This window comes from Polyodon spathula, chromosome 5 (assembly GCF_017654505.1).
Source record: "Polyodon spathula isolate WHYD16114869_AA chromosome 5, ASM1765450v1, whole genome shotgun sequence".
NCBI classification, from domain to species: domain Eukaryota; kingdom Metazoa; phylum Chordata; class Actinopteri; order Acipenseriformes; family Polyodontidae; genus Polyodon; species Polyodon spathula.
Genome location: NC_054538.1, coordinates 75,838,635 through 75,860,413, shown reverse-complemented (window position 1 = coordinate 75,860,413; position 21,779 = coordinate 75,838,635). Strand labels below are relative to the sequence as shown.

General features: G+C 36.3%; 1 protein-coding gene across 31 annotated transcripts in view; it reads right to left on the bottom strand.

The window, feature by feature from the left end:
* The window catches only part of nrxn1a (neurexin 1a), a 394,460-nt gene that overhangs the window by 53,902 nt on the left and 318,779 nt on the right, over nt 1-21,779 (bottom strand). For 30 of the 31 annotated variants that reach the window (XM_041251357.1, XM_041251339.1, XM_041251340.1 and 27 more), the window contains one exon: nt 20,819-21,126. In XM_041251357.1, coding sequence (XP_041107291.1) covers nt 20,819-21,126 — 308 coding nt within the window. Of the gene's footprint in view, nt 1-429; nt 557-20,818; nt 21,127-21,779 lie in introns of those variants that run through there. The other variant, XM_041251370.1, reaches the window with a different exon arrangement.

Genomic DNA, 21,779 nt, shown 5'->3' with positions numbered 1-21,779 from the left:
AACACCAAGATGCTCTCTTAACTTTCATGCTTGTATGTTTAAAGTTTAAACCTGACTACAGTATATAAATGTAGATCATTCTGCCAGGTCCATTAACCGGTGAAAAAAATCTAACATATATCTATTAAACTCAAATAAACTTGGAACCGCATGCTTTGATAAGTACTAAGCTTTACCACAGTGCAGATGAAAGCAATCATGCTAAAGTGTTCAGCGAGATAACATCCTTTCACTTAAAAGAAGAAAAAAAGAACAATACATTAGCAGATTATCTGCACAGCGCATTCCAGTTTCTCCGTCTTATAGCAGCTGTATCTTGAAAGAAATGCAGATTTCTATATATATATATATTTTTTTACTAATGGCAGCTTCAACCCCTTGCATGCTGAAATGACTGCATTCTGCAACGACTGTGATAAAAGCAGCTACCTGGGAGGATGCACAATGCCATCTCATATCCATGTCTGCCTGGCTACCCTGCGTGCTTTAAGCTTTTTTTTTTCTTAATTCTTAATGGAAATACTAGGAAATTTAGTCCATCCTCTGAAATCAATACTGGTGACAGGAGAGCTTCTAGACTCAGTGGGAGATCAGGATGATAAATTGTCTGCGCATCATCCCAGCCTATCAGTACCCTGCACACAGATGGGCGAGGGGAAGATTCCAAGCAGGCTCCATTCGTCACGTGTCACTCCGCAGCCAATGGCTACCAGACAGCTCGGAGCAAGGATGCTGCAGTTAGTTCTGCAGATGAGATGTGCTGTACATCACCATGAACAGCAGCTCTGACAAACTGTTGGCAGACAGTCCCAAAAGCTCAGCTGTACCTTCCGAGGGGAAAACACAGACTTAAGCATCGTACATACACCACTAAATTTGTCTCCTAGCAATCATGGCATATTAGTTTGAAATCAAACACATTACACTATAAGTAACTGCATGTTAATGTTCCTAACTATGTGTTGATTCCCTCTCAAATACTGTGTTTCGTTTCCTATTCTGGGGATGTTAATATAGTTGATACTAATTTTTTTGAAGTGTATAACAAAAGACACAAAGCCACATTTACATTTGAAATCAAAGGCTTGTTCTTTTTTATGCAGCTTTTTTTTTTTGTCTATGTATAGAGTGAAATGAAATAAGGCTTTGGAGCTTTGGAGGAGATATCGGTAATTAAGACATTTACTTTTCACATTAACTGAATTTATTAAGCGTTTTCCTAACAAAATGTGTCACAGAAGGGTACAGCCGCCATATACTGAAAATCTAGGTAACCATGTGGGACCCAGTTTGTATGTGGCTTTCATTTATCACACACAAGTACAGTGTAAACACTGTGAATAATATATAGGATATGGGGAAAACCGGGAAAATAATCAAGTACCCTTTTATAAAAAATAATCAAGTACCCTTTTACATAATACATGTCTTGAAATGACAACAGCACAAACCATAAATTAATTAGAAAGCATATTATTAGGGGCTAATCGCAGAGAAAGTGTTGCCACAAACATATTTTAGTCTTGTAGGTACACCAACAAAGAACATTTAGACCGGCTAATACACAACAGAAATTCAGACTTCAAATTTCATGGATTAAAAGGTGTTTCAAGACAAGAAAATGCTGTAGTTCATTTTTTGGACATTGGAGAGTGCAAGATTGTTATATTTCAGACACAAATTTAGCAAGAAATATAATTTCTTGAGATCATGAATAATTCATTGTATTCCAAGTGTTAGTTCTATTTTTAAAGAAAGTATTGCAGTCTTATTCTGAAAAAAAATCTCAAACAAAAATGGTTCAGTGCATATATATCCTGTATATATATATATCATATATATCCTGCAAAAGGAAAAACAACACCACAACAGCACTGCTATTTTCAAGGCACCCCATGATCTATACAACGACACTCCTACCTACCAGAAAATACAATGTAACGTCTTTCTACTTTATTCTAAATTACAACATGTTATATTACAATGCCTCCAAAAATCTTCTGCTGTAGAAAATCACATTAAGTGATCTGCTGCTGATAGCAGACCGAACATTGTGGGTTTTTGTGTTCACTAATGGGCTTAAAATGAAAACCAGTATAAAACACCTAATCTATGTTCAGATACATTTTCACAATTAGCAGAGGTGTATGTGCTGTCTAATTTGTGCTTTGCTGTCATCTTGTAGTGGTAAACATACAGCATGGTGCAATTAACAATTCACTTCTGTATATATCCTAAGGTCCTGTAAACTCAAACCACAGCCTGGTATTTGGAAGTATTTGATTTGAAAGAAACTATGTGTTCTTTAAATGTCCCACGGTGTCTAAATCTTGTAATCTACTAATTTGTGTATATTGTAATGGTGAATACTATGAGGACAGGCTGGCATTTAAAAAAAAAAAAAATCTTAGGTGGTTAACACAAGTTTGTTACAAGTCTGTGCTGTTTGATCTTATTCTTTTTTTTTGTATTCTAGTCTTAGTTTGTAATTTGTGCAAATTTTATAGACACACACACACATACAAGCAGATAATATGGATTGGAAAGGAGACGTATAGTGGGTAAACTATGGCCCCCGAGGGAAGAACAATAATTACCGACAGGGGACTGTAATGCCTGAAGCCACAGGCTGAGGGCATTGTCCCCTAGCGGTAACTATAGCTCTTCCTGAGGGGCCCTTAGTTTCCCACTATAAGCCGAGGTCTGCAGTCCAGATTTGTTTTATGAATCAGTCAAGAAAATCATGTTTTGGAAATCCAAACCGCAGTTATTAAAGTTGTTTTGGCAAAGAACTATTCGCACAGAATTCTCGGAGGAGTTTGTGAGTGTCGTATTTATTTACATCGTCGAGTTGTATTTGTTCGGATTTTAGGAAGTCAGAAAACAGTGAAGGTGATGTTTTTACAATGATTTTAGTGTTTGCGGCACCTTTGTTTCCTAGTATATTTTGTAATTGTTTTTCTGTTGTCCGTCATTTTGCTTTGTTGTGTGAAGAGAGGAAGGGCGCTCAGCGTGATGATGTAATTTGAGGGAGTTTGTAAAAAAAACTATTGACAGCAAGCAGCACCACAGGGGCAACAGCAGGATCTATTTTTGGTCATGTGATGAGGATTTAACCAAACACATGCCAGAATTTCTAAGGACTAGATTCATGTTAGATTTCAAAATGTCACATTTCTCAATTGTTGTCAGTTTTTCATAAGTATATGGAAAACTACAAAGTGGTATTAATTCAAAATGTTAAAGTAACATTATTCAGCAGGCTTCATTCGACTTTATGAAGCAAAATTAGTTCATTCTATAGGGTGATGCAAAACCTTTGGCCATACCTGTATATAGGCACGTTTGATCAACATATGCAGTGGGTGATCAAATGTGAGTGCTAGCACCATACAATTTCCACTACCAAATACATTGTGTCTTTAATATCAATTGCTTGTGGTGATGTGGGAATCAGGTGGAATACCAACCAACATGCTTCTTAAGGAAACTGTAAAAATACATTAAAATAAACTTGCAAATCCGTTTAAAGGAAAGCCAGCTAGCAGCCCACACATCAGGAATGTGATTACCTCCATCAGGCTGACCATTCATGTTACCATGATAGGGCTGTCAATTTATGTATAGTCTGAGTGGAACACTTTCAAAATACCAATGCTGCTTCTTAAAAATATATAACAAAAAGAAACTATTCAGTCACCAAAAGAATTATAAAATGTTTAATAATATGATAGGGTTAACTAACAACAATAATTCTGAATAATTACATGTAATAGAATTACCACTGTATAAACACCAATGCATGCACTTGTCACCATTAACCCCTCAGGTTTTAAGCTGCCGATACATTATAAGACAAATGGAAGAACAGATGATTGATATGAAAAATAATTGCACGGTTCATCAGTGTTTGTTATCTGAGCGTGACCGACACCAGTGAATCACTTCGACAATACTTGACTCTTAAAGAAAAAGTACAGTGCTAGCCAGCGAAGGGTACCTTTCATTAATAGCCTTGAATGGTCAAGAGACATAGAGATGAATTTATGCTGTCTCACAGCAGTCCACAATGGACACCAGTCCACAGCATGTAATTGACACCACATGCTACTCGCATCAGTCAATGTTGAACTTCACTGCCACTGGTGAACTTCTCCGAGGGTGTACATGGCTTAAAATGGCATTGTAATGTATTGCTATGCGCAACAGTATTTATTCTTGTTTGTATTATTTAATATGTATTTACATGGGATTCCTATTGTGCTGTCCATTGTGTCTGATCATGATCCAAATTCTCCAACAGCAAAGGTAAATTTACATTTTGTAAAATTGAAGGCAGCAAAAACAAAATGTAGGCAATGTATTTATTTTTTTATTTTTTTATATAACGATATTGCATGCACAAGTCTTGTTATTAAACATGAACATTTTTGCATAATCAGGAATTGTATAAAGAGACAGAAGGCTGCACTGATGGCGGATGTTGGATGGATAAATCAATCATTCAATGATGTATACTGTACAGCTATGGCCAACAGTTTTGAATCACCCAATAAAATTAACTAAATGTGCTAAGTCGAATGAAACCTGCTGAATAATGTTACGTTAACATATTGAATTACATACCACTTTGTAGTTTTCCATATGGTTAAAATATTACATTTCAAAACCTAAAATTAAATACTGTAGTATTATTATGGCTTTTGCAATATAATTGTGTGATTTATTTGATTCCATGATGTTAAATAAAGTAACTAAATTATGTACATACAGATATTTTTTGTTTGTGTTTTATTTTTTTTTTCTTATTATGAATGACACCAAAAATAACAGACTGTAGGTAAGTGAGTGTTCTACATTTTCTAGAAGACTAGTAAGCCTTTTTATTAATATACCAGTTCAGCAAGCTAAATTATAAATTAGCGATTTGGGAAGTTGATTATTTTTTCAGACGGTGACTAATAGGAATTGCTTGTCACATAACTACCCAACCAGAACAGCCTCTGAATCTTGTCAAAAATAGGGTTCACGTTTCGAATACATATTTATCACTGGTCTTACAACAGAGGCCATATAAGCAGAAAGCTGCAGAAAGAGATGATCAGTTTAAACTGATGTAATCAAGTATAAAGAAATGTTGCAAGTCTATTAACATATTCAATGAATACAGTATCTGTTTGTCTCAAGGGCTGTGACTGTATGTTGCATCTAAAATACAAATATTCAGTGATTTTAAAAGTGATTATACACTAACCTTGAAGCTGTGTAACAGGTTCACTTCAAAGACAGGGGAAGATGCAGATTCATAATTTTTAGCATGGCATGTACAATGTGAATGTGAAATAAGATAATCAAGCTTCCTAGAATTGGTGGATTTGAGCATTGATCAAATAGAAAATGCACAATGGTTTGAAACGTGAATGCACAATGGTTTATTATATATATATATATATATATATATATATCTATATATGATAGAATATATATATAATATATATCTATATATATATATATATATATATATTGTATGTGTTATAATATGTATTTGACAAACTAAATATCTTATTGTTTTGTCATTGTAATATGCATATTTGATATTCAGGTCATATTGGCAAATACTGTACTTCAGTAATTTAATTTCACATCAGTCTGAGTTTCAACTTCATACCATAGTTTTGATTTTTCTAATTTCATTTTAGAAGGTATGCTCCTAATTATTTCCATACTTATTCACAAAGGCTAAACAGCAGTCTATGCTTACCATTTTAAATAGGAAGGATAATACACAAAGGGGGTGTCATTATTTACTTACTTGTCAATGTCTATGGGCTTCAGAAGCTGTCTTCTCTCATTATTTTGCAACCTGACTGAGAGTCGCCTGGTTACAAACTGCTGTGAAGAACTGTTTTTGCGTTGCTAGGCTCCAAATGTTGTGTCTGTTTCTGCACCGATGATGACAATAGAGTGGCTTGTGGGAGCGGCTGTTTTATACTGAAGTATATGTAGCAAGGATAAGGTTCTTTGCTATTCATAACAGTGAAGAAGGTTACAATAATTGAATAATTGCTCCACCCTAAACCAGGACATGATTAGAGAAAAACAAACAAACAAACAAAAACAATGCAATAATTATTAACACTGCAGAAAACGCTGATGCACTTGCTTCGCAAAATAAATTCATGGGGTTTGCTGCATAGCTTTACATTAACATTTACTGTTGTTACAATGTTGTTACAATGTTAAACATAATTGGCAACAAGTCATTGTTATATCATGATTGGCCATTAAAAAATGATGGACAACAGTGGTAGAATGGATTTCTGAATGTCTGGGTAGCAGCGAGGTGGAACATGGCGAATGTATGGAAACACATCATAACTGAATGTGGTTTCAGTAATACACAAGGAAGACATTACTGTTGTGTCTCAGCTCATGAACTCCCCCTAATAAAAGTCGAAGAATATTAAATAAAGCTTGCAGTGTATGTGACAGGACTTTGAATTTCAGCAAATTAACTTGCCATTGATAGTGCTGACTTCTTTCAGAAACAAAAAATAGAAAATCATTCCGGCAGGCACAAACCTTGGCACCTTTCCAATATCACCTGAGAAACTTATTACAACCTGGTTTGAAGAAGCATCTGCTATCTCATGCATTAATACTCTGATTTGACCTTTAAAACATTAACTTAACTTGAACCTGGCAAAGCGTACAATATCAGGCTTCAGACTTCAAAAGAAACCATTTTCAAGAGAAACTCATACATTTAGATCTGATTTAAATAGTATGGTATTGTGAAAAGGCCCCATGCTTCCTCTTCATGTATGCAAATCAAACAGAATGCCATGGTACCTGAAAAAAAAAGTCATTAAATATATTATTATATATATATATTATATATATATGTAATATATATATATATATATATATATATATATATATAATTATATACAGGGATCACCAGGTGCTGAACCCCATACCGCTGCACAGAACTCTGATTTGGTGAGGAACGTAATAATCTATTACATTGTTGTTAGTTAAATGTCAGTGAGTGCTGATTGGTCGAAGCCTCGCATACTTGTAACTTTGTGTTTTCTGTTGTAGCGTCAGAGTGGGACATAATGTCATTCTGTGTGTGAAAGCAACATAACTGAAATATACAGAGGGGGAATCTTAAACCATTCTCTGTGTCTTCTTGGTTTCTGGTCACAAACTCCCCCACTGACAAAGTATGCTTTTACAAAGAGTCATAAACTGCTGAACAAATGGCTTCACGATCGCTGAATGACTCTTTTGGCGCGGCAATTAGACAGTTCTGGGGGTTTTGACACCAAGGACAGGAAACAGTCCATCTCATAAATCCAGCCGACAGGGGGCGGAATAGCGGACCAAGGGAGTACAAGGGGCCGCATTGGAGTGAGAACAACCAATGAGAAACACTCCATGTGGACTCAGGCACCACCCAAAATAACCAAACTATTCAACCACAGGGGTAAAGAGAAGATTACTAAAGCATGAGTGTGACACACAAACAGGGTTCCCGACACGAAATTCAAGGTTTTGATACACAAACCAATCTTTGAACTGGGACAATCTGGAGATCCAGCCTGCAACCAGCTGGAACAGAGATACCGTTTTCGGACATTCTAATATGAGATAACTATTTTAGTGTTTGCCTTGGTGAGGTAGTCCGCTGGGTAAGACGTCTAAAATCCTAAAAGTACCTGTAATCAAATCTCTAACTTGGCCCTGATTGATCACTGGAGAAAGAGTTGGATGAACATTTGAAATCAACATAAATTGAAGTATTGAAGTAAATTGAGCTAGCAGTGCCGGGGTTTGCAGTGGAATATCGCAGACATAACGGGACAAAGAGTGCACATATTGGTGGAGGAATTGCTGTTTCAGTGGAATACCTAAATAGTTAATGACACTTGTTCTTTGCAAAGACATTTTGTTCATACCCTGAAGTGGAGACAAAACGCGAGGAAGGCAGACCCCGGAACCTGGACCTGTCCTTGCCAGCAGGAGAGCCTTCGAGCGCCTGTATTGTTGAAGACACGGATCAGTTGGAAAAGACAGCGAACGTCCGTTAAGTATTCAACATGTAGTGTTTTAATCCTCTTATGAACTTGAGAATAAGCAGACCTTAAAGTAAAATTAATGTTTTGTTTTAAGTGGAATGTAAGGAAAGTATTACTACTTTCACTTCATGGTTTGAGTTAATGAACACTATAGTATTTGTGTGCGATTTATACAAATTGATGTGGGTTTCATAAGGCAATTATTATACCTGGACGCAAAGAGCGTCTTTATCTCACAAAATTGAGAATTGCCTTCCGAACCAAAACTATATATATGAGACTAATAATGCTTTGAGTACCAAATATTAACGAAAGTAAATATTTGTGTTACTAACGATACCCCTGTTAAGACTGACCTGTCAGGAATGCAGTTGTAACCTTAAGGGAATCTCTCTCATAGATCGCTGATCAACCAGTGGGAGTGGGGTGTTGCTTTTTAAGCTTTCTTTTCTGTACTGTTTAGTTTAGTTGTTTCACTTTTAATTTATTTCTAATAAAACTGTTCCTTTATATTCACTAGAAATGTTGTCCAGTCTGATAAATTTCGATAAAGTTGGGTTCTTCATGACTTGAATTAAAAAAAATGTACCAAATTACTTTGAATTAATGCCACCCTCGAACTAACACCGCCCTCAAATTAGCACCACCCTCAAATTAACCGTGCCCTCGAATTAACAACGCCCTCGAATTAGCAACTCACTCAGATATCAGCTTTTAAATAGATGCCGCCCTCGAATAAACGCTGCTCTCAATAAAAAAAAAAAAAAAAAAAAAAAAACTTAAAAAGTATTTTTTTCTAAACCTGCTCAAAAAATAAAGAAACCTGCAACTCTGGCTATGAGCATGTGACACCCCCGAAGAGACTGCAGCCTCAATCCACTGTGTAATACGAACTAATGTGCACACACCTTAGTCAGTACATTGTATTTTATGGTACAGTCCCGACAGACAACCCACGATCTACTTACAGCACAGCAGTCCTTCATGTCCCCGTCCCCCAGCAGAGTTCAGTGCCAACACAGCAGGGGATAAAACAAGGGTTGTCTGGTTACCTCGTCCTCAGCTTGGATAGTGAAAACTTAAACTCAGAGGAACTTAGAGCTTTGCCGGTCACTTTAAGCGCTATCCGAAAGCTGGCCGAAGATATTCTTGTCGGGGGTTTAGTTGTTTTGTCTTGTAGGGGGTTTAGTTGTTTTGTTTTTTATTCAATTGGAATTTTACAACTGTACAATATATATATATATATATATATATATATATATATATATATATATATATATATATATATATAAATCTAAATTTGAACGAATGATAAAGAATGTCTCTTTTTTTTCATAGGCACATAATTATATAAAATTTAAATTGAAATCAAAACCCATACTGAGTGTCCATTATAAAAAAAGCAATTCTTTTTGTTGATTTAGTGGTGAGTTAATGGCAAAGGACAGGAGAAGAAGAGGTTATGTCCCACCCCATAGCAACCAATACACACTCCTGATTCACTGGTACAGTACCCCCCTGACCTCCCAAGTCCCACCTAATAGGCTCTTGTTAACTGTTAGTAAATGTACTGTATTTAAGCCCCAGTAGCGCTGCAGATCGGAGCCTCTCATGGCGCTGCTTCTAAAATGCTTTAAATCATGTAATAAAATATTGCAGTGTTTGTAAAGCGTAGTATTATTAATAAAGGCCACCCTCGTATTATCGTCGCCCTCGTTTAAGAGCCGCAGTCATTTTGATCAATTTAAAATAAACGCTGCAGCGCTAAATCGAAGTAATACGGTATTTTATTATTACAATTTAAACTAGTCCAAATACAAATATATCTGCACACTACACTGTGTTTGGGTCTGAGGGGGGATAAAAGAGGGTGCATCAGGTGTGTGTGTGTGTGTATGTGCATTCAGAGAGTGGAGAATTGTGTGCTGTGAGCTGTGGTACTTGCTGTGTGAACCTGCTGCTGTAAATAAAGAGCCTGCTGGCTATTGAACCGTGCTCTGTTGTCGAGACTGCCTTCTTTTTCCGATAGCAAATAAGCTGTGCTTAACTTCTTGCTGAAGCAGAGATTGCTTCTCAATTGCCATTAATCTGACCATTAAATAAATCTCAAGCTATTCAATACAAATTCCATCAGAGAGGCATGAACAGGGTTTTGTGCTCATTGGCACTGACAGGTTTTTCTCTGTGCAATTCCATAGGTCCCTGCAGGTACATTTCTAACATACTCAAAACAGAGTTGCAATGGATGAGGCATTGTTAATGGCTTATTCCCCCCACCCCAATAAAGTTATTAGCAAGCTGCCAATTATAACCGACTAAGTACTATTCAAAGAGAAAATATTGCTCAAATTCGTTATGTCAAATTACACTTATTGGAAGATGTAACATGTTAAGAAAACTATGCTGCCAAGCACAAGCAGCCATATATGGCGTTTCAAGGAGGCAAAACGAGGATGCTATGAACGGTCTTGGAAAAACAAGGACAGGATGTAATACAGGACAGAGGCTTCTTCAACTAAGCATGTACAGGGGCTGTATTTAGGATCTGAAGGGTTCCATTCAAGAATGATGAAACCCACAATGTGGTTCTTCCTCTGAATCATATTCTTAGATCTTTGTCTGGGTTATTTATTACATGCATGATTGACTTACTGATTAACTAAGAACAGTAATAACAATCATGTCAGTAACAGTTTACATGAACTGTCTCTAATTACTGTGTATTTATGTTGTAGTTACTTAGTAAATACTTGTGTACTTACACATAATGACAATGATATTATGGATAGTTACAATGTAGTTAATGTGTAAATCCTTTTTTTTTTTTTTTTTCACAATATATGTAAGCACACAACTGTATCCGAAAAGGTTTAGCGTTAGGTTTCGATTTGGGTTTAGGGTTAAGGTAAGCATTAGGGTTATATCATCAAAAAAAATGTACACCTTAAGTACATTGTAACTATGCATAATAACACATGTATTTACCAAATACACAGTAATCACAGACACTAAATGTATTCTAACCCACGTTATTAAAGAAGGTAGCTTTTCTTATTGATACAGTCCTTGTTTCTGTAAACTTGGCATGTCGACAGATTTCGAAAGAACAGTGTAAAAAACACGACGGACGAATTATAATGCCTCACAGTAATCCTCCTTAACTGTGACAGTTGCATGGGATTCCATTAGATGTAAAATACAATTTGCCTTCACTATCTTATTAAAACAAGTGCGTGTAGAATATCAATGATAACTTAAAGTAATGGTAGGGATTTATTTGGACTGTAAGTCTATAATAAATAGGAACTTACAGTAAACAGAAACACTTTGTAAATTCACTTGTTTCTTGATATTTATTATCAATTCAGAGCCAAGATTGCTTGCTACTATGAGAACATTCCAAGGCTATGCTTTCAACACTTGTAATAACTATCTGCTACATTATAGCATGTGTGATATAAAAATATAAAGAGAATTTCATCTTGAAAAAAAAAAACGGTACCTACAGCTGCATTCTGTAATAACAAAACAAATGTCAAACTGCATGGCTGTCGGCTGACGTGTTGCAAGTTCTCGCAATATGTCATTATGGGTTGCTGTCTGACCATTTTGGTTATTCTTGAAAAAACAGGAAAAGCTCAGCATAATATATAAATAATTGTTGTACAGCCCTCTGCCAGGCTAACACATTTATATTAAACTGACAGAGACAGTCTGAGACATAATATGTTATACCAGAATGCTCTCTCTGCATTGATGATATTTTAGTTTCTTGCACTAGCTGAATCACTTGCCATGACCTTATAGTGTCACAGAAGAAAAAGGTTAATCTAAGATAATCAGCATCTAATAAATTGTTGTTATTATAAATTAATTCCCCTTGATTGCATGTTTTATTGCATCCAGTCAGTTGTGCAAAAGGTGTTGCTCTGCATGAAATGGGCCAGCTGTGGCTGAGGCTTGGACGTCCTTGATCTGAACTTAAAAAGAAAAAAAACATTATGAAAGAAAAGCTTGGTACAGGGGTGTCACATTGTCCCTTGTACTGTATTCAAGGTTTGCAACATTTCTCTGACTTAAATTGCACGTTACAGAATGATAAAAGTAGCTTACTTTTTATAGCTGTTACCGTTAAAGAGGAGGAATATCCATTAGTGCAATGGAATGTGAAATAGGAAATGTGATTGGTCGAGCAAGGTTCAAGCTGTCTGTATACTGGATCGATACAGACAGTTGGAGCCTGGTCACATATTCAAAATCACTGCACTGCCACACATAATTTAAAGTACTGGTAGTCATCTTGTTTACAGTTGCAGATGTGCAGCTGTAACTATAAAACTGAGTGACCAATTAGCAAAAAAATCCCAAAAGCAGTAAGTAGAAATGCCAAATTGGATGAAAAACAATTAAATGAACTAGAATAAAGCAAAACAGAAAAGAAACACCTCCAAAAAGATTTATCACTTCAAATAATGCATTTTAGAGGTTTGTAAACGCTATAGAAAAAACATAAAAAGACACTTCTGCTCACTATCCACCCCTCTCTGACTCATACCGTGAAAAATTACTGAAATCAGATACCTTGTTGAATTTGCACTGACTGGAAAATAAAATATCTCAGTGCCGTATCAACTCCTCCCCCTGGTGTATCTTTTCAGTGGCAATGTACACAATATATAAAAATAAAGATGTACTTTCTTTTGCATGTTTTAATTAAATTAATGCACTCAGCTTAACTTAGTGTGTAGTTCATAGTTATTGGTGTAAGGATATTTAATTAAAAAAAAAAAATGTTTTGTCCTTTGCAATGAGTGACAAAAATCTGTGTTGCTGTCATGTTAGATTTTTTTTAAATTGAATCTACAGCAGAGACAGGGAATAGTGCCCAGATTGTGCTGAACTCATGTAGTACTACATCTACCTGTCACCTGTGCCAAGGGACTGTGTGTCCTTCCTTCCCTGCAAACACTCAGGGTGAAAACAAAGACAGGTCCAGGATGGAAACTGAACTGAGTGTCAGGAACCTGCTTGATATATATATATATATATATATATATATATATATATATATATATATATATATATATATATATATATATATATATATATATATATATGCATGTCAGTTTGGATAATATAGTTGAGCAGAGTAAGCAGAAATGAGCATAAATCACTGTCAAGAGCCTGGACTGTCCTATTCAGGGAGATCATTGGGCTCTTTACTGGCTTGTCAACTAGGAGTTGATTCAAAGTTATCATGTTTTAAAAGTCTTTTAGCTTTTTATTTTTCACCTCACTATTCAAGTGCACACCACGACCACACAGCCATGGAAAGATTACCACGCCGGTCATTGCCCACACTTCTATAAGTGCCAATTGTTTCCATGTCATTTTCAGGTAAATCAGCACTTTTTATTAAGACTTAACTGCACTTAAGCTAAAACTGATACTCAAGGCTACATATTTTAAAATATAGGATGAAAACAGGTAACATTCCTCTCTCTCTCCTGGTGAAGCCCTATATGCTGATGATTTTAATTTGCTATAGTGACTCGGAAAATCTATAATAACATTTCCTGCACAGTGCTTGGTAAACACTTTATGATTGTTATTGTTTTTCAGTCTCAGAACATGAGAAGTGGATAATCTTATTTAAACACAATCGCATGCAAAAGCCTCTGATGTAAATTACAGCAGTGGAATGCTGAATTCGAACTGGACAGATTCTCAGACACAGTGTAGTGTGAATCATATTATTGTAATATCTCTCTCTCTCTCTCTCTCTCTCTCTCTCTCTCTCTCTCTCTCTCTCTCTCTCTCTCTCTATCTCTATATATATATATATATATATATATATATATATATATATATATATATATATATACTATACCTATTTTGCAAACTCAAACTCAGTCTTTGTCTTGCTTTCGAATTACCACCTCCTCCCCAACTATCACCACCTCACTCCCAGCCTTGTATATGAGTTTATGATGCTCCGCTGCCTAATCATTTTTGTTCACTGGGATGAACACATTGCAAAGATTTATTATTTCATTGTTTGTTTTTTAGCAAGTGGCACCGAGATGCTCCAAGGGATGAGGCTGTGCTCCAACTATTTTTATTTTTCTTCAGCCATTGTTTGGGGTCAGAGTTTTTGGAAATCTGTAAGACTTTGTATTATAATAAAGGTGGTTACTTAACGCATGATTTTCCTGACTGAAAGTAAAGTTATGGTCTTTTTCACAACCTTTGGTGGCGAAACACAGGGGTTATTGCATTTTGTAGCATGCTTATTTGTCTTATAACCCTATCACTCAAACCATCCATTTACTTCACACATTTATGTTCTGTTATATATGTCACTGGTACAGGAATGTAAGATGTATTTAAAAGGAAACAGCCCATCAATCACTAGGCATAAATAATTACCCCTAAAGATAGTATACAATTTAAAATTAGCCTGACACATTGTGAAATTATGGGACCTCATTCTCTCCTAACAGAGACTGATTAATCTTGTGGAAGTACACTATGGGTGGTGTATTATAAAACCACTCTGAATCAATGAACACCACTATATCATTTTTACAAAAATAAAAGGTTTTGTTTTTGTCATAACTGCTTTTAGGAAGTCTTACTGTGATGTTGCAGCTTTGTGTAAAATAAAAATGCATGGTCCAGTTCAATTACACTATCTGGACTCAAGCAGTAAGGGGTATTTAATTCAGTGAATGTGAAGCAGTATGTATTTGAATACAAACCCAGTATATTTGAAGCTCTGTCCACTGGAACATTATACCAGATCAAGGAGATTCAACAAAGCCTGCTTTTATTTTGCTCTGAACACCTTTCACTGAACACTTACCAACTAACTTTTTTTTTATAACTGCTTCTGGTTTCAGACTGAGAAATAACTGTAAACAAGAAAGCTTAATCTTCTCTCCCAAAATATCCTCTCTGTAGACACCTTCTGAATTCATGGAAAGAACCCGCAGGCACTCATTGTCCATGATCTGAAGAAGAAACACAATTCTGCCATTTCAAGAGGCTTGGATTGAATTGGACCTCCAGGCATTTGTGTTGTGGTAATGTAATAACGTTACACATACAGTAGATGATGCAATGTATTGCTCGGTTTCCCAAAGTGGACATTCAAAGTAAGAGTTGCGGGTGGGAGAGGTGTAGTTGAATAAATTAGGAAACACATGAATAAATTAGGAAATGGCCACAGACCCCTTTTTTTTGTCTTATTTTTTTACCAAGCTTAGTTTACCAAGCCCAAGATAACATCACCTCAGTAGTTAATATGGTACTTATCTGTCTGTTTTAATTATTTAGTAGTGGTCTAAATGAAAGCTTGAAACAAAACTAAATTAAAGCAGGTTTGTTCAACAAATGCATCCTTAATACATGCTGCTTTGTACTGTGTACTGGTACGTATTAATACAGAGCATTGTTTCAAAGAGTGCTGAAGTTGTGATTTGCCACCAGCCAGGCTACTTGTTTTAAATAGGGTATAATACATATTTAATCAGAATTCAAGGGTGTAGATGCATATTCATCTGGCACTGCTGCTAGAGACTGCTAGGTGCAGAGACGTATGCCCTTGCCCTTGCTTTACATAAAACTGCCAACTGGCAGCAATATGGAAAAGCTCACTCACAAGATGTTTGGATTGCTGACAGGCCTGGCCTGGCCTGACAAAAAAAAAAAAAACTCCTGTGTTGTTGTATTATTCATTATTCAAAAGAGTGGTGCCATAATATCTGGACAGCAAACTCGGGGTTGTAAATAATAGTTTGCAAATGCGTTCCATCTAAATTAATTTCTGAAGCACCAGGCATCCTGACCGATGATAAAATATCCCGTCATAGCAACCATGAACAATTATCATCAGAAATGATAACTTGATTACTTTACGTCTAGACAAGTCATATAATTACAGTCTATGCTGATGAATGTGTACGTCTATGCTTAAATGCATTATTCTTCTATAATGGCATCAAGGACCAGACGGACATTACGGGACGTATTTAGCAGTGTTGGCAAACCCCTAAGACAATGGCAAAACACTTGTGCTGACAGTTAACTCACCAGAATCACGCGCAAACCATCAACAGTGTTAGCGTTTGCGTTTGACATGTTTAAACTGTGCGCACATTACAAATAAAATAAAAATAGAATAGAAATTAGGAATAAAAGAAATATGGAAAGGGCACTGGATTAATGTGATACTTTGCAATGTGATATTTTGAACTGTGATTTTGTAACAATTGTTAAGTTGACCTTGATAAGGGCGCCTGCTAACAAATAAATAAATAAATAAATAGATAAATAAATAAATAAATAATAATGATAATTTCTATGTGGCCCGACAAAGAGAGGAGGAGGAGACGTCCCAAATATTTAGAAGTCTTCTGTCTTTTCTGATCCTCAACAATTTCACCTCAACAGACAATCACCGACATCTGCCAACTGCTTCAGGCTGACCTGGAAGGACATGTGCAGAGAGCATCAGAATAGGTGCCTGTACGTAACTCGTAAGGGGACCTATTCTCTTAATGTGCAAGTAGTGTGTGATCTGTGATGCCAACAACTACATCACAAATGTGTATGCAATCAATTTATGCTCCGCTCATGAATTTTTTATCCTCGCTAATTTGCAGGTGGCAGCTGCGTTTTAGTGGGATGATAGTCTGAGAGGCTGATTGATAGGGGACAATGGGTATCCACTGAAGCGGTGGCTACTGATAGACAGGGGTTCACATAACAGGTAAGCACTTACGCATGCAGACCAATAAAAAAAAGTGCAGGCTTAGTTATTGTTGTTTATGCATACCGTTTTTCAACAGGAAAGCATTTATAATAAAGGCAGCGATGGTGCACATGGTTCAAAGGTGAGCTATACATACCTAACTTAAGGAAAACTCTTGATTCTAAATCCCCCCCCCCCCCCCATCACTCACTTACTCACTCAGCAAGTGAAACAGAAAAAAATATATGTAACTTAATTTTACTTATAATTCACTTTTTAAAATTTCGTACTCACTCCCCCCCTCCAGGCTGCTAAAAAATGTGTAGCCTTGCTTGAGGGGCTTGGTCATCCTCTTCATTTGGGCTGCTGGACATTAAAAAAATTTCGGTGCTTTTGTCTTCCTTCTTTTTTTTTTTGGTTTCAAAGTATCCTACACAAAGCTGCTCTTAAAGGGAATGTTGAATCCTTATTGGCTGTAACATTACTACCCTCACTGTGCTTTGATTGGCTGGATATTACTGGACATATCTGGCAGAAATGTGGATGTTAGAAAAGGAAATTGCCTTGAGGAACTGCAGTACTATAAGGCTTCTAACCTTCTAGTGCATCAATCACCATTGGAGAAATGGTAAACATTTCTGGAGAACAAATGCAACAAATGCAACAGATGGACTATATTTAATGGTGAATGGGGGTGAAATAATCTAACTTTGGAACAGGTATTTAACTGGGAATCCCCCACCATTGGAGGGCAGTGTACTGGACAGTGGGACCAGGCCAACACATGCCTATTAATACATTTAACAACTTTATTTTATGTTTGATCCATTTTGTATTCATAATGCATGCACGCTTCAGCAAATGCTTTTACTGGCATGATAACAAATCTGCCTTGTTCCTAGTCAATTTATTTACTAATGAGAGTCTCTCACTGAATGATATTCCTGTGTAATGCTTTTACTTCACGTAGCTTTATTTTCTGTTTTATAGTCAACCCACATTGGATTCCTGTAACTGATCTGTTTATTCTATTTCACCTTCTGTTGCATATCAGTTAATCAGCTTTATGGCAGGAGATAATAAAGCCTAGCATCTGAGAGATTTCTCATCAACAACTATAAAACCATGTACAATTGTCTCTCTATGCGTACTTGAAATAACAAGATCAGTGACACAAAAACTGTAGTGCAAATGGTGCACCATAACCACAGCTTAAGTAGTTTTAACAAGCACAGTAATGTAGAACCAATTATTGGCTATTATTGGTAATTTTGTTACTATTTTATCCTTGCACAAAAACACACAAACCCACAGTAAACTGACCAAGGTTGTCTCGAAGATAACTGGAAGGTGTCAGTGAAAAAAAACTCAAAAAACTCAAAAATTCTTATTCTTATTCTTATCAGTGTAGTCTGTTTGAACTTTGTGATTGTAGCACAGGGACAAAGACAAAGTGAAAATGTATGATAGGGAAGCAGTTGATGTCAAGTTTTAAAGACTCTAATCCCAGATACATCAGATGCACCGCTCCCCATCTGCACTGCAATTACAACACCAGCACTCTCGCTGCTTTCTGGGCTTCTCACCTGCACTTCCTTGTGCTGAAACCTCAGAGCTGCTTCCCTGCATAGCAGGTACAGCGCTTGGCCTATTTACTGCCTGCGATGCCATGGAGACACAGATGCTTTTGTCAGCTTTTCGAAATAAAGAAAGATCTTACCAGACATGTAAACCCAGGGAGTAAGAAAAGTATAGGACACAGAGAGTAAAACCAAAAAAAAAAGGGTGAATGATTAGGATTTGCACCTTTGAACCAACACTGGGAGGCCTGTAGTTTGTTTTCTGTTAACTAGCAAAACAGCTGCAATCACTGTTATTCATTCTTTTTCTAAAGACCTATCACTATAAGTACCAGCCCCAATACCAGTTTCAGTCGTCAGTGTTGTAAATCTATGCTAATGTGATGTTTTCTACAGAGCAGCTGCTTGTTTGTCCCATGCAGTTTTAATTTTATATTAATTTTATCATGAATGTCTATGGATCTCTATGCAAGATCAAGTCTGCCAAGGACATGTTTGGAAGACATCAAAGAAAAATATGATTTACATGAAAAGAGAAATCTGGTATTTGAATGGAAACCATTCTGAATGCACTCAAGGTCTGGTGGCATTAAGCCACCTTCCTGCTACAAAAGGAGACTTCATAAGCTGCCTGCAAACTTCCAGTAGTAATAATGTCTACAAAAGTATTCAAGTGGAACAGCACAGGAGTTAGCAGGTAATGCACAGCAATTCATATGAATATGAATTGCATGCCTTTAAAGCGTAACTAATAGATTTTCTTTTTTCCAATTTTCAGCAAGAGGTTCTGCATGCAATGAACCTAACCTTGTTCTTTATGAAAATGCATGAAGAAAGAGAAAGCCCATTCAGTGTTAGAAACTGTAAGAAATCAAGCCTGGCCCAGAACGGAGGCTCTCTTGGGCTTTCATTGCCCAGAATCACCCAGCTCAGCTGTCAGACTAGATAAAGGCCCTCTGTTGGAGAGTAAATGCCTGGCATCTACACACCTTGGATCTTTCCAGGAATTAATGATTGAGGACCATTGTTTTGGTTTAAAAATCAGCAGGGAGGTTGGAACAGGCACATTGCAGGAAACATCTTAAATGTGACACAACTCACCTTTCATATTCAAGCTACATGGTCAAGATGCTTTGCAGGTGTTTCCTTTGCGCAAGAAGTGAGCACTGCAGCTATACTGTGTTTGAATGAATGCATTATTCACTCGGTTGCGGCTTTAATATCCTAATAGGTATTTTTAAGCGTTTCATTAAAAATTATACTATTACATTTTCATAGGAGACACTAATCCAGTGAAAATATGAGTTAGGGTTCTCCCCAGATTCTATATCAAGGTAATTGAAGCCATGCCTTGCAAAAGGGACTGTTAACAAATAGGGAATGAAAGAACTCAATGGAAGGTATAGCAATATTGTACAATTCTACAATATAATCCTTCCCTTATGGTTTTATGTGAATGTAAGGGATAGTGCTGTGTGCTGCACTGCCATTACAAATCTGACCCGTCAGTGAGATCAGATAAAAGGTCTATTACCACAAATGCAGAACAGACGGGCTTGTGGTGTGGTCATTTGTTTGCAGAGCAAAGCACTACATTCAACGGTATGTATGCAGACAAAAATAGTGTTAAAGAAAGTTGGTCCTGCTGAAATCCATTTCAATGGCAATACACTTGCCCTACAGCTGCTCATGCCAGTGGGACTACCTTTTGACTAATTTCCCATCAAGTGAATTCTCCAACATAAACAGAAATACATACTTCACCTCAATGCATACCCTGCAGAAATTCTGACCATACCCAGGCCCATCATTTTAAACTGAAAGCAATTCAATTCTGCATGACCAAAATCTGTTTCTTTTGTTCCAACACATGTAATCACCTCAGGCGTTTTGCGATTGCAGTTTAAATGCTTGGGTTTTATTCTTGAAATCCAGTTTTGACTGAGCAGAGTGAAATGGCTTTTATTCATGTTGTCATCTGGTTGTTGAAAATAACACTTTAGAAGTTCCAACTTTCTTCAACATACATGCCACATTTCATTGATATGCACCTGTATATGATTTAAGCTACTGTATATGTTGTGTTACCATTGAAAATTTGCATGCAAACTTGACGAAATGGTATTGTTAATAAAAGTGCAGATATGTCTACCAAAAAACATGCTACACATGTAGCACACACGGAGGACCCCCTTTTTTATGATACAAAGGCCTGAATTAAATAAAAGTGTATACAAGTGCTATAAATTGTAATCCACCTTCAAAAATGGTGTAATGTCACACTGCACTTTAGACTTTACCTAGAAAGACCATTCTAAATCCAATAGCCAATGGATAAAATACTAACTTTCTTAAACTTGGTTCTATTCATTTGCTATAGAAAGGGAAAGTTTACTGACCTGTGGCTCTCTTGTGGGTGGCTTCCCTCTCCTACTGGATGCCGTGGTGGTTGTTATTTCCATTATGGAGGTGGACGTCTCGGACTGGTTTGCAGTTGCACTGGACTCTGTTGTCATAGAGGACGGTGCTTCCCCAACAAGTCTCACACTGCCTTCGATCTTGATGTTGGGGTCATTGTCAACTGCCATGTTCAGCACTTTCAAGCCATTGTAGTAAAGACCAGAAAGCTGGCCTTGGAATGGACGGCTCCTGTCCTTGCCTCCAATTTTTATAGTTGTTTGGCTATTGAAGATAGTAAGCTGGCGCCCTGTGGAAAAAATATTACATACATACAAGAATGTTGACTGTGAACTCCAAAGTTTTGGAAGGAATGATGAACAATAATCGCATCAAGTGAGAGATCATTCATGAGTGGTTAATGTAGCAATAAATTACCTATGAGTTATTGGGCAAGTAATGTATTGCTTTATGATGGAATGCCTATGAAATGCAAATTTTTTATATATATATATATATATATATATATATATATATATATATATATATATATATATATATATATATATATATGTGTGTATTACTCTAAAACATAAATTAATGGAGCTTTGCTAAAAGGACAATCAAATATGTTTTATAATAAATGTTCTTTAAAAAGGTAGAAGATGTTACTACTGAAAGATTCTTAACCCTGTCTTTAAAGATATAATTCATTAAGTTAATTTATGCTTTTTATTGGAAATATGGAATCTTCAGAAGTTTTTATAATTTAATTGTTTTCAAATTTAAAATGATTAAATATAGCGGTAAACGTTATAGCTTAACCACAGCGCTTGAAACAACAGGATTGCAAGATGAAAATAAAGTTTGTATTTGCAATAATGTTTGAAAAGCTGTTTTTGATTTTAGTATCTGACACAATAACTATGAAGTTATAATCCTCTTGGTATTCTACTGATCAGG